Here is a 15138-nt window from a genome sequence, read left to right as displayed (position 1 = left end):
GGTCACTAACCCCTTCAGAGCTTCAAATAGACTATTCATAATACCGTGGGGTAAAAATAAAGGGAAGGAAGCCACATCTAGGACTATCGCTTCTGGGATCTGTAAATTAATTCAAAAGGTGTATAAGGCAAGAGGGTTGGATCCACCAGCGGTTAGAGCCCATCCTACGAGAGCAGTCTCATCTTCATGGGCGGCAAGGGCATGTGTATCCTTGGAAACTATTTGTAAAGCAGCCACATGGACGTCTCCAAATACATTCATGCGTCATTATAGGATTGACCCAGGAGCACTCACTTCGGTGGAGTTTGGAAGAAGGGCAATTCAGTCAGTTCTCACATTTCCTTAAATAAAAGTTTTCCTTTAACGCATTACCCACCCTTGTCTTAGCTATTTATTGTATCACAGATATGCTGCCATAGAGGCACCAGGAAAATGGAAAATTGTTTCATACTTACCACAATTTTCCTTTCCTGGTGCCTATCCATGGCTGCATACATGCCCTCCCTTGGTATTCGATATAATTGGAGAATGCTAGGGGGGATATGGTGTTCATTTTTATAAGCTATTAACTATCCTGAGGGGAGGACTCCGGGGCGGAGCTTATAACAGGTATGCTGCCATGGATAGGCACCAGGAAAGGAAAATTATGGTAAGTATGAAACAATTTTCAGTTTTTCTAGCTTAATTTTTCACCAGTTGGAAAGCGCGTCATATGTTCTCTCACTGCCGCAATTGTTTCTGGCCTTTCCACTGGTGCAATGTTTTTGGGCATATGAACATTTTTGGATGTCCATGAACTTGTTATTGTCCCATCAATAATAGAAATCATGTTTGCCAGCATTAGGAATGTATGTTCAGTATCCATTTTTTCAAAAACATTCTGAACGATCCATTTTTTGCGACCTCTGGGAAACTCCAGGTTTTTCTTATCCACCAAAAACTCCTCACTAAGGATGAGATGAACATCGCCCCCCCCCCCCCACCCCCGGTTTGGTTCTCACCAGAACCTGCAAACAGACCTAAACTTCGTGTTAACTTTAGAACCCTATTAAAGTCTATGGGACTCCAACGTTCAAAATCTAAACTGCTAGTATGCAAGCTTTTGTCCTAAAAAGTGTTTGGGGACCCAGGTCCTGCCCCAGGGGACATGGATCAATGCAAAAAAAGTTTTAAAAATGGCAGTTTTTTCGGGAGCAGTGATTTTAATAATGATTAAAGTGAAACAATAAAAGTGTAATATTCCTTTAAATTTCGTACCTGGGGGTGTCTATAGTATGCCTGTAAGGGGCGCATGTTTCTCGTGCTTAGAACTGTCCCTGCACAAAGTGTAATTTCTGCAGGAAAAAAAGTCATTTAAAATCACTCGTGGCTATAATGAATTGTCAGCTCCCGTAATACAGAGAACACTCATTGAAAGTCATTGATAAAAAATAAATAAAAAAAAAGCGTGGGGTTTCCCCAAATTCAATTACCAGGCCGTTCAGGTCTGGTGTGGATTTTAAGGGGAACTCCATGCCAAATTAAAAAAATAAATGGCGTAGAGTTCACCCTAAAAATCCATACCAGACCCTCTATCCGAGCACGCAACTGTCAAGCTGGGAACAGCCTTTTATGCGCCTTGTAGACGCTGCCATCTAGTGGAGAGAATCAATTAATACTAATGGTAAAACTAGTATTTAACCACTTAATAACCGGCCTATAGCTGATTAACGGCTACAGGTCGGTTTGCTATCTCTGAGAGGCCGTTAATTAACGGCCTCGCGGAGAATCGTTCCTGCGTGCCCCCTGGGGCGCGCATGCCGGGAAACATTCGTGCTCGCCGAGTTCACGGGACCCGGCGCAACAAGGATCGCGGTAAAGGACCACTGGCAGCGGTCCTTTACCATGTGATCGCTCCGTCCAATGACGGAGCGATCACAAATGGTCATCGGTCTCCTCTCCTCACACCGATGCAGCGTGAGAGGAGAGGAGAACAATCGAGTGAAAATCTGAGAAACTGTGAGTGCCCAGCAGTGCCCAGCAGTGCCCAGCAGTGCCACAATAGTGCCACAACAGTGCCATCTATCACCTGTGCCACCTCTGTGCCACCAGAGCCACACCAGTGCCACTACAGTGCATACCAGTGCCATACCAGTGCCACACCTGTGCCCATCAGTGCCACCTGTGCCCATCAGTGCCACCTGTGCCCATCAGTGCTCATCTGCGCCACTGCAGTGCCACATCAGTGCCGCCTGTGCCCACCAGTGCCGCCTGTGTGCCCACCAGTGCCATCTGTGTGCTAATCAGTGCCCCCTATCCCACACCAGTACCACCAAAGTCACTATAGTGCCCATCAGTGCCACCTGTGCCCATCAGTGCCACCTGCGCCACTGCAGTGCCCCATCAGTGCCGCCTGTGTCCATCAGTGCCGCCTGTGTCCATCAGTGCCCACCTGTGCTGCCTGTGCCGCCTGTGTCCATCAGTGCCCACCTGTGCCGCCTGTGTCACCACAGTGCTCTGCAGTGCAGCCTCACCAGCCACCAGTATGGGAAAAAAATATTTTACTAGTGAGGAGGCCTACAAGCTTCTAAGTATGACCAGCGAGAGCAGCGGGGAGCTCTCTGAGTCTCAGTCCGATACGGATTCGGCCTATGAACCCATTACAAGCAGCGGGTCTGATACAGAATCAGAAGAGGAATGTGTGCCCGTGAAAAGAAGGCGTTCTGGTGTGGAGCCGCAGCCTACTACCAGCAGAGCAGAGCCGTCCACCTTGAGAGCAGAGCCGTCCACCTCGAGAGCAGAGCCGTCCACTTTGAGAGCAGAGCCGTCCACCCCGAGAGCAGTGCCGTCCACCCCGAGAGCAGTGCCGTCCACCTCGAGAGCAGTGCCGTCCACCTCGAGAGCAGTGCCGTCCACCCCGAGAGCAGTGCCGTCCACCTCGAGAGCAGTGCCGTCCACCTCGAGAGCAGTGCCATCCACCTCGAGAGCAGTGCCGTCAACCTCGAGAGCAGTGCCGTCCACCCCGAGAGCAGTGCCGTCCACCCCGAGAGCAGTGCCATCCACCTTGAATAGGGGCCATGCCAGCCTTCCCTATGCCCTTCAACACCCCCTGTGGCTGCCCTCTAATTCCGGAGAAGCAAATATCCCCCCCTTCACCGCCCAGCCAGGTGTCCAGGTGAACACCGATGATTTTTCAATGCTAGATTTTTTTCATTTGGCTTTCACCGAAGACTTACTATCATCCATTGTGGTCCAGTGCAACCTCTACGCACAGCAGCACATAGTAAGCAACCCTGGCTCTAGTTATGCCCGTCCCTTTCAGTGGAGAGAACTAACCGTAGAGGAATTCAAAATTTTCTTAGGCCTAACTTTTTCAATGGGACTTTCAAAAAAAAAAACAATTGTACTCCTATTGGTCTACCAAACCTGTCCACCACATGCCACTCTTCTCATCCTTTATGCCCAGATCATGTTACCTAATGATTATGCGGTTCCTCCACTACAATGACAACACCCAGTGCCTTCCCCGAAATGACCCATCTTTTGACAAATTATTTAAAATTCGGCCACTTCTAAATTATTTCTCTGAAAAATTTCCCCAATTATATACCCCCGAACAGAACATTTCCGTGGATGAGTCCCTTGTAAAATTCTCAGGCAGACTTGGCATCAAACAGTTTATCCCCAGCAAAAGGGCCCGATATGGGGTTAAAATGTACAAACTTTGCGAACGAGCCACGGGGTACATCTACTCCTTCCTGGTGTACGAAGGAAAGGACTCCCAACTGCACCCCCCTGAATGCCTAGAGTACATTGGAGCCAGCGGAAGAGTGGTCTGGCAGCTTGTCTATCCACTCTTTGGAAAGGGATACCATCTTTATGTGGATAATTTTTATACTAGCTTGGCCCTCTTCCGCAATCTTCACCGGAGAGACACCCCAGCATGTGGTACAGTAAGAGCCAATAGAAAGGGCTTCCCACAAAAACTCGTCAATGAAAAGCTACAACGAGGGGAGACGGCATCTTTGCGGAACCAGGAGCTATTGGCTGTCAAGTGGAGGGACAAACGAAACGTCCACATGCTGACGACAATCCATAATGACACCTACATAGAAGTCTCCAGAAGAAACGGCCTAATCCAGAAACCAGCCTGCATCTATGATTACAATTTGTTTATGGGAGGAGTGGACTTTAACGATCAGATGATTGAACCATACCTTCCCACAAGAAAATCCCACCACTGGTATAAAAAAGTGTCCATTTATCTTTTCAGTTTGGCTATGTATAACACTTATGTCCTTTACCAAAAATCTACAGAGAACCCCGTATCCTATCTGTACTACCAAGAAGAAGTTATTTCTGCCCTTTTGTACCCTGAAGGCCCACCAGAAACTATTCGCTCTGATTGTGTGAGCAGACTCCACGAGCGCCACTTTCCTGACAAAATCCCCCTCCCCGAAACAGGCTACAGGCGTCAGAAGAAATGCCGGGTATGCTCCACAGGAGGAATTAGAAGAGACGTTTTATTGTCCCGATTGTCCTTCCCAACCAGGCCTCTGTATAGGTGAATGCTTCCGCCGTTACCATACTTCTCTACATTATTAGGGAAGTATGGTAAACCTAATTTCCTGTCATTTTCCTCCACACCTCTTATGCCACTGCACTGAACTGTACATACCTCTGCCTTCTCCGGAACCGACCCTGGCCTGTTATACGACCAAGCTCCTGCCTAACGCTAAACGTACCTCTGCCTTCTCCGGAACCGACCCTGGCCTATTATATGACCAAGCTTCTGCCTAATGCTAAACGTACCTCTGCCTTCTCCGGAACCGACCCTGGCCTGTTATACGACCACGCTTCTGCCTAACGCTAAACTGTACCTACCTCTGCCTTCTCCGGAACCGACCATGGACTGTTTGACCATGTTTTTTGCCTGCCTCTTGGATTGGTCTTTTACCCTGCTAGGCTAGCGGGAACAAAGGGGTCTCACATATGTGAGGGGCTCCAGAATTGTTTTCTGGATGAAAATTTTTTTAGTTTTCTCATTCCCGGATTAGGGTCTGGAGACTCGGAGGCTTCAAAGAGATTTGGGCGGGAGAAGCCTCTACCCCTGTCCCCATTATTTCATAGCCTGCTACTCAGACCATGTCCCTGCTTACTCCCAGGATGGACAATATTCCTGCCTGCTACCTGGACAATTCCATTCACTGTCGCTGACCATGTCCCTGCCTGCTGCCTGGATCAGGGCTCTCCTCCTGTGGACAATTGGACTACTTTTTTGTTTACCCCTTACTTAGAAGAATGTATTTTAGGGTGTAATTATTGGTATGTACGTGCTATGTTAGAAATATGAAGGGCCTTCAAAAATGTGATAGATTGTAAGGAAATTGGCTGCACAATTTATGCTCCTAGAACGCCTGAAGTTGCTACTTCAATGTTGGTGCTCTGTATGTGGCCAGGCTGTGTAAAAGTCTCACACATGTGGTATCGCCATACTCAGGAGGAGTAGCAGAATATATTTTGGGGTTTCATTTGTGGAATGTATACGCCGTGTGAGAGAAATAGCCTGGTAAAATGACAATTTGGTGTGAAAAAAAATGAAAATAAAAAAAAATCTTTATTTTGCAAAGAATTGTGGGAAAAAATTACAACTTCAAAAAACTAACCGTGCCACGTACTAAATACCTTGGAATGTCTACTTTCCAAAAAGGGGTCATTTGTTTTTTTTTTGTACTTTACTGGCTTGTTAGGGTCTCCAGAAATGAGATAGACTGTCAGTACATCAGCTGTGATCAAATTGATACATTTTCAGTGATTGGCACCATAGCTTGTAGACCCTATAACTTTCACGCAGAATAAATAATATCCACTAATTTGGGTTATTTTTACTAAAGACATTTAGCAGTATACATTTTTGGCCAAATTTATGAAGAAAAATTACTTATTTGCAAAAAATGTTAATAGAAACAAAATTTTCGGTATTTTTTCATTAATAGCACAAAAAAGAAGAAACGCAGAGGTGATCAAATACCACCAAAAGAAAGCTCTATTTGTGTGAAAAAAAGGACGAAAATTTCAGATGGGTACAGTTTTGCATGACCGAGTAATTGTCATTCAAATTGTGAGAGCACTGAAAGCTGAAAATTGGTCTGGTTATTAAGGGTGTTTAAGTGCCCAGTGGTCAAGTGGTTAAACAATGTGTCCATATATACAGTATCTCACAAAAGTAAGTACACCCACACATTTATGTAAATCTTTTCTTCTATCTTTTCATGTGACAAACCTGAAGAAATGACACTTGTCTACAATGTAAAGTAGTGAGTGTACAGCTTGTATAACAGTGTAAATTTACTTTCCACTCAAAATAACTCCACACACAGCCATTAATGTCTAAACCACTGGCAACAAAAGTCACCCCGAAGTGAAAATGTCCAAATTGAGCCCAAAGTGTCAATATTTTGTGCGGCCATCATTATTTTCCAGCACTGCCTTAACCCTCATGGGCATGGAGTTCACCAGAGCTTCACAGGTCACCACTGGAGTCCTCTTCCCCTCTTCCATGACGACCTCACGGAGCTGGTGGATGTTGGAGACCTTGAGCTCCTCCACCTTCCGTTTGAGGGTGTCCCACAGATGATCAATAGGGTGTAGGTCTGGAGACATGCTTGGCCAGTCCATCACCTTTACCCCCTTCTTTAGCAAGGTAGTAGTCGTCTTGGAGATCTGCGGCCCAGTCTCTGAAGGGAGGGGATCATGCTCTGCTTCAGTATGTCACAGTACATGTTGGCATTCATGCTTCCCTCACTGATCTGTAGCTCCCCAGTGCTGGCAGCACTCATGCAGCCCAAGACCATGACACTCCCACCACCATGCTTGACTGTAGGCAAGACAAGCTTGTCTTTGTAATTCTCACCTGGTTTCCGCCACACTTGCTTGACACCATCTGACACCAAATAAGTTTATCTTGGTCTCATCAGACTGCAGGCCATGGGTTAGAAGTAATCCATGTCATTAGTTTACTTGTCTTCAGCAAACTGCTTGTGGGCTTTCTTGTGCATCATCTTTAGAAGAGGCTTCCTTCTGGGACGACAGCCATGCAGACCAATTTGATGCAGTGTGCGGCGTATGGTCTGAGCACTGACAGGCTGACCCCCTACCCCTTCAAACTCTGCAGCAATGCTGGCAGCACTCATACGTCTGTAGCACTGACCCCCAAAGGAGCTGCTGGTTTTATTTGGGCTTACCGTTGCCTCACTTACTTGCTTCTCCGCCTTGGGGATCCCGTGGAAAGTGGCCCAAAGTAATGTTGAGACTGACACTGAATCTTCTTTTGGGTTATTTATTCAGAAAAGAAGACGAAGTCTCGTAATAAAAAGGGTAGAGGGTTAGGGGTGAGTTCATGTACTTAAGATTGCAGCATGAAGATACTAGAAGAATCCAGAGGATATCAATGCTCCACAAACTGGATTCAATTACCCCTCGGATAGACCTCTCTCGCTAGGCCTAGCAGCCGGTAGAATGCTCAGTAAAGTCTCTGCCACAGACTTGCAAGTTACACTTTAGTGTCACTGAGGGATTGGATGAATTTTTAGAGAACTAACATACGGTACCAGTTTCTTTCAGCCGATCCGGTGATACCGTATGAGTGCTGATCCAGGTTGCTTCCTTCAACGAAGTCTTCAGGCTCCATCAGAGAAGCCAGCCTTGCGCCTTCTCCTGATGGAGTCCTCCCCTGGGGTACTTCAGTTGCTGGGCCTCTCCTTCAGTTGAGACAGCACCGGACCTTCCTTGGATCAATAGGCTCCGAACTTCAGTCAGGCCTGTCCCTTCAGTTGCATTGCTGGGGGCTAGCCAACCCCGAGACACAAGATGCATGGTTCCACACCGACAGCCAGGAGGGCCATAGGGCTGGGTCAGGAGGACCACCAGAACCAAACAGACAGAAAATAATCCCCCTCCAACATGGTGTCGGTACCTTAATTACCACCCCCCAACACACCTTCTCCCTATTCACACCTGAGACATAGTAATACTAATGAGTCACATGATACCGGGAGGTAAAATGGCTAATTGGGCCCAATTTGGACATTTTCACTTACGGGTGTACTCACTTTTGCTGCCAGCAGTTTAGACATTAATGACTGTGTGTTGAGTTATTTTGAGGGGACAACAAATTTACACTGTTATACAAGCTGTACACTCACTACTTTACATTGTAGACAAGTGTCATTTCTTCAGTGTTGTCACATGAAAAGAGAAGAGAAAAGATTTACATAAATGTGAGGGGTGTACTTACTTTTGTGAGATCCTGTATTATCTGTGTTCCTCTGTATAAGGAATCCTATGACTACGTGTCTCGGTGTCAGCCCCTCCCTGTGTAGGAATGTACAAAACTGGTAATGAGTGTCAGATACGTTCAGTGTCATTTCTCTCTTCTGCTCTCAGCGATGGCGTCTGCAGATCTGAGGAAGGAGCTGGAATGTTCCGTCTGTATGAACATTTATACAGATCCTTTAACCCTGAAATGTGGACATAACTTCTGCCGGGACTGTATTGGTAGTGTGTGGGATACACAGGAGGGGTCTGGAGGTTATTCCTGTCCTGAATGCAGAGAAGAGTTCCAGGATCGGCCTGCACTGCACAGGAACATAACACTACGGAACATAGTGGAGAATTTCCTGTCCACCCATCCGGATCAGGAGGAGTCCGGGGTCTTCTGTACTTACTGTATTCACACTCCTGTACCTGCTGTCATATCCTGTCTGCATTGTGAAGCTTCTCTGTGTGACAATCACCTGAGAGTCCACAGCAAGTCACCAGAACACGTCTTATGTGACCCCACCACTTCCCTGGAGAACAGGAAATGCTCCGTCCATAAGGAGATCCTGGATTATTACTGCACTGAGGATGAGACCTGTATCTGTATGTCCTGCAGGCTGGATGGAGAACATCGGGGACACCAGGTGGAGACTCTGGATGAGGCCTCTGAGATGAAGAAGAAGAAACTGAGGAATGTTCTGCAGAAACTGATGACAGAGAGAGAGGAGATGGAGAAAAGAGTCCAGAGTCTGCAGGAACATGGGAGGAAAGTACAAGGAGAAGCAGATGATGAGACAGAGAGAGTCACTGTCCTGTTCAGAGACCTCAGGAGACGTCTGGAAGACCTGGAGAAGAGAGTCCTGAGGGAAATCTCCGGGCAGGCAGAGCGGATCTCCGGGATAATCAATGATCTGGTCCAGGATCTGGAGATAAAGAAGGAGGAGCTGTCCAGGAAGTTGCGTCACATTGAGGGGCTGTGTAACGTGACGGATCCACTGACTGTCCTACAGGAATCAGACACAGGTGACTTGTGTGATACTGAGGATGGAGATGATGAGGACAGAGAGAGACATGATAAACTCCTCCATGATGGGGGGGATATGGATGTGGGGGGGATCTCACACACATTACACACAGGTCTATCTGATATCATGTCTGGGGTAAATGTAGAGAAATGTCCAGGCACACATGTCTATCCACATTCTACTACAAAGGGTGAAGGTCACATCAATGCTGAACCATCCAGGAGACCTCCCCAACCCTCCCCCACCATACAACCATCCAGGGGACCTCCCCAACCCTCCCCCACCATACAACCATCCAGGGGACCTCCCCAACCCTCCCCCACCATACAACCATCCAGGGGACCTCCCCAACCCTCCCCCACCATACAACCATCCAGGGGACCTCCTCAACCCTCCCCCACCATACAACCATCCCAGGGATCCCCCCAACCCTCCCCCACCATACAACCATCCAGGGGACCTCCCCAACCCTCCCCCACCATACAACCATCCAGGGGACCTCCCCAACCCTCCCCCACCATACAACCATCCAGGGGACCTCCCCAACCCTCCCCCACCATACAACACTCACACCTCCAGGCTAGAGGATCAAATATTGGGGCTGTACAGGAAACATCGGGGGTGTCAGGGGTTACAGACATATTACTGGATGTGAGGACAGCTGCTAATAAGCTACATATATCAGATGACAGGAAAACTGCATCCTACACAACATCATATCAGAATCGCCCAGAAACGCCAGAGAGGTTTGAGGCTCGTCAGGTGATGAGCAGTCAGAGGTTCTCCTCAGGGAGACATTACTGGGAAGTGGATGTCGGGGGGTCAGTGTACTGGATAGTCGGGATGTGTTACCCCAGTATAGAGAGGAGAGGAGGTCAGTCATGGATTGGATATAATAATAAGTCCTGGGGTTTGGAGGGGGGGAGGTTGTATGGTAATCATCTCTCAGTGATACATGACGGTAATAAGACCCCATTACACCGCGGTGTCTCCAGTAGGAGAGTCAGGATAGATCTGGATTATGAGGCCAGGCGGATCTCCTTTTATGATCTGTGTGACCCGATCCGACATCTCCACACCTTCACCGCCACCTTCACTGAGCCCCTCCATGCTGGGGTATGTGTATGGGGGTCATGGGGAGGTTGTATAACGATATGTGACAATAGAAAAGAACACATTGCCCAAAGGGCTTGGAGACTGCTGCTCACCCTGAACAGACATAAAAAATAGAACAAATTCCCCCACAATGGGGTTTTTAGGCAGAAAAACAATAAATGTATAGCGGTGTGATGTAAAAAAAATTCCAATTTTTCTTAATGTAGAGAAATATAGCACATAGGTTAAAACATGAGCTGCACTGCATAATTAGAAAAAAATTCAATTCAGAATAATACAAAGAATATAGAAAACAATAATGAATGTGCAATAGCAGACACGACTATTACAGACACTGTACAAATACGACAACAGTGAAGGTATATAGGGCTGACGCGTTTCAACCCACTACAGGGGTCTTCTTCAGAGGAGTACAGGGGTCTTCTTCAGAGGAGTGGTCTGCTATAAAACAAAGGTACTATAAATATATACATCAAATAATACTTATCTATAATAAGGGTACCTAATAATTTAATATGATTACCCAATGATGCACATCCAAAAAGATGGAAAAAGTAATCCCAGTGGAGTTCCCTTTTAAAAATACTGCCTCAATTTCCCCCACATATAAGGAGTCCCGAGGCCCACAATATCGCCGAATACCGAGGGAGGAGGTTAGGGTCCAGAGATGTGGCTTGCAAGAGGTCACACTAACCCCTCACCCCTATAAAGTAGGGAGAGGGTGCAGACGTTGGCGGCCAGAAGGTGGGGCAGGTCACACCTGCAGCAAAATTCCATATAAATATAAGGTTAATGTTATGCACTTAAAAATTCAATAAGTGAATATCTACAAGGCATGAACCTATCATTGTCATGCCTGTCTATCTGTGTGTGTAAGTTTACACATCTACCTATTTATTGTAGATATTAGGGGAAGGTCGCTCTTAGTCCCAAGTGCTCGAGGGTGGGATCACTCACCGTGATTTTGAGAAAAGGTGAGGGAAAAAAAAAGGAAAGAGAGGAGAATTGCTGCAAAATGTGTGAAGTGTTAATGAAAAAAGGTGCGTGACACGGAAAATATGTACAAGTGGGAAGATGAAAGTGAGGTGGTGAAATGTGAGATGCTGCAAAATGCATAATAAGTACAAGGGGGGTGACCCAGTAGGAATCAGTGTAAAAAGGTGAAGAAATACCTAAAAACAAAGTAATTGTGCGAAAGGAGTGGAGAGAGAGTGAGATAAAAGTATGGCAGGTGTACACACCTCATGGAGCAAGCAAGATCCACGTCAGGAGACAAGTATATTACCTTGGGAGGGGGCTCCAAAGAAGGGGGGACTGTAGGGAAGGACCCAGCTGGGATGGGTCATAGACACAGTCACTCTCTCTGGTGCAATACCCACAGGATGAAGTCATCCAATCTATAAGTAAATTGAGGTATGATTAGAGATTCTTGTACCAAGAATCTGGACTATGAGGCTGGGCGGCTCTGTGTGACCCGATCCGACATCTCCACACCTTCACCACCAACTTCACTGAGCCCCTCCATGCTGGGGTATATGTAGGGGGAGGGGTAGGGGGAGGTCGTATAAAGATATGTGGGGGGGATCAGAAGTGAGAGATCTGCCCAGAGACATCACAAGGTGGATGATCTGATTGGTGATTGGTGGAATACTCATCCATTAGGAGGAAGCAGAGGACAGGAAACATGAGGAATTTATTTATAGAGCTGCAGGTTCCGGGGCCGTCATCTTCATCCATCAAATTCCCGACTTTTTGAATTTTTGAATTTTCGAAAATTTAAAAATTTACAGAATTTGAAAATTCAAAAATCTGAAAAAAAGAAAGAAAATCAGTAAAATTTGAAATAATTACTAAAAACAACTATTAAATTATAATTATTGGAATTTCCTTTCAAATTTGTCTGTTAGTGAACGTAACGAATACAAATTTATCTGAAGTTACGAATTATCCAAAATAATGATTGCTGCATCTAAACAAATAGAATGGAACAAATTAATAATAATAAAAAGGTTTTATTATTTTTATTGTTGTTTATTATTATTAGATCGTTATGTTCCATTCTTTTAGATGCGGCATTCGTTATTTCACATAATTCATAACTTCGGAAAAATTGGTACGTGTTATGTTCACTAACAGCCAAATATGAAAGGAAATTCCAATACCTATAATTTGATAGTTATTATTAGTTGGTTATTATTTCAGATTTTCGGGTTTTCATTCTTATTTTTAGATTTCCAAATTTCTGAATTTTAGAATTTCCTAATTTCAAATTTTCGAATTTCCGAATTTCCGAAACATAGAATTTCCAATTTCCGATATTTTAAAATTTCCGAATTTTGAATTCCTGAAATTTAGAAATTTCCAAAAATCTCTGAATTTCCAAAATTTCAGATTTCCGAATTTCTGAAATTCCATATTTTTAATTTTCGGAAATGCAAAAAATCGGAAATTAGAACATTCAGAAATTTCAGAAATTAAAAAAAATCGGAAATTTTGGATGTATCCAAATTTCCAAATTTTAGAATAGCACCGAATTTAAATGAATCCGAAATAACGAAATTAGAATTTGGACGAAATTCAAATTCAAAAAGTTTTCGAATAGTTTTGAATTTGAATAGTTTTCCAAATTTCCAAAGAGAATAAAATAGAATAGAAAATAAAGGAATAGAATAGAGTAAAAAAATATGTTTTCTATTGTATTCCTTTATTTTCTATTATATATTTATTATTTTTGGAAATTAGAAAACTGTTTGAATTCAAAAACTTTTTGAATCGATTTGAAAATGAATAAACAAAACAAATCCCAAAAACAAAATAACAAATTAAACAAATTTAACTAAACAAATTTATGTAAATAACAAATGGAAACTAAATAAATGATTTTGTTCTGCACATGTCTATCTAGAATCCACATGGGAGGTCCTCACGGTGTCCTCTATGTTGTGTTGCCATCTGCAGTATCAGTCATCTTCTGTACATGGTGTCTGTGTCTTGGATCCTCAGATGAGATTTCCGAGTTCCTTCGGGAGGCTAGGCCAGAGGCCCTCCAGCCCAAGCAGTAGCCAGGACCCCACAGGTATTCTCCCAGGGGTACCACAGCCCTCAGGATGGGTCTTACTCCTCCAGGAACAAGAGAGAGCTGTTCCAAGCCTCAGCCTATTTATACCCCTCTCAGCCTCCTGCTGGTCACTCACTCTCCTGACCAGGGATTGGCTGAAGAGGCATGAATATTCCAGCCAGGGTCTAAGTTCCTTTACCCCCTATATCCCAGAATTCAGTGGGATGCGGGGAAAGTAGTTGATCTGCACCAGCTGACCATTAGATGTACGGTGTGACATGGTGGAGGAGTCCAATAATTAGAGCTGTGTCAGATGCCCCCTGGTGTCTTATATACCTCTGTTTATTGGTGGTCACCTATGTATTTCTCACCTGTCTTGAACAGCTCCCTATCTGGATACTACAGGCACATCCACATTAGGTGGTCTCAGTGTACGCTGAACTGACCCCCGCTTGGTTGAGGCTCCCACCCTCCCCCCCTGCTCCACATCCAGGTGGGAATATGGGGGGGTTATGGATGTGATGGCAGTTGAACAACTTTGATGTTTTTACTGGAGTGACAGTTTGGGGTCACTTTACTATATCCACACTATCTGCAGAGCTATCCCTGAGGGAGGAGCCAAGTGACTCTGAAACGCGTTGAATATGCCTATCCAACCTCTGCATGTAGATACCAATACTGATACTGTGTGATTTTGCATTGTGCCATTGTGTCCCCCTTCTTATTACTGTGTACTTTTTCTGATATATTTACTACCTTTTCTATGTAATTCTTTATAATAAAACTTCAGTTTATAAATCTATGTTTCCTCTCTGAGTCTTTAAAGTCCCATTGAATGGGGGAAACCTCTTTTCTGTAGCAGATATTTAACCTCAAATTTATGTCAGCAGAACCTAGAACAGGCACTAACAAACGATCACCACTCCCCCTGATTACAGGGAGGCCAAAAACTACATTTACCTAACACTAGTAGGCCACTGAGGGGCGCTACACCACAATCACTATTGTCCCTTCAGTCCCGAGACCTCTATAATCCTTATGGGCAGCACAATTGTTACATTTCCTGTATGGACATATTCATTGGATAAAATAATGATATGCTTTGCTAATGATGAGATGACATGACTAAGTGCTTATATGCTAATGTTAGGTTCTTTATATAATAACAGGTTCTCTGTCTAGAAGGACTTTACAGAAAGATGTTATTAGAGGAAATTGTTGTTCTCGGGATCCTTGGAAGGTCTTGTTGGGGAACATAGAGACAGTTGGTCTCCTTCTTCTACAATGAGGGATTTGGGAGTCTGGAGGTGGGACAAGCTGATAAGTAGGGATGAGCTTTGAGTTCGACTCGAACATTGCTTGTTCGCCCGTTCACCTAACAGCGAACAGTTTGGGGTGTTTGTGGCAAAATTGAAATGCCGCAGAACACCCTGTACAAGTCTGGGGGTGTGTGTATAGTATGCCTGTGAAGGGGCGCATGTTTCCCCTGCTTAGAACTGTCCCTGCACATTTGTCATTTCTGAAGGAAAAAAAGTCATTTAAAATCACTTGCGGCTATAATGAATTGCCGGCTCCCCGTAATACAGAGAAGGTCATTGATAAAAAAAAAATGCGTGGGGGTCCCCCAAATTCAATTACCAG

General features: G+C 44.9%; 1 protein-coding gene across 1 annotated transcript in view; it reads left to right on the top strand.

Moving 5' to 3' along the window:
* Positions 1-12183, top strand: part of LOC143975957 (uncharacterized) — a 55587-nt gene extending 43404 nt beyond the window's left edge. Inside the window, 1 exon segment of the mRNA XM_077478485.1 lies at positions 8361-12183. Within this exon segment, the coding sequence (XP_077334611.1) occupies positions 8361-10553 (2193 nt within the window). The 3' untranslated portion in view covers positions 10554-12183.
* The last annotated feature ends 2955 nt before the right edge of the window (positions 12184-15138 follow it).

Source organism: Lithobates pipiens, unplaced genomic scaffold (genome assembly GCF_037356315.1).
Source record: "Lithobates pipiens isolate NorthernLeopardFrog02 unplaced genomic scaffold, aLitPip1_a1.2 Scaffold_13, whole genome shotgun sequence".
Lineage (NCBI taxonomy): Eukaryota > Metazoa > Chordata > Amphibia > Anura > Ranidae > Lithobates > Lithobates pipiens.
This window is presented reverse-complemented; position numbering and strand designations above follow the sequence as displayed.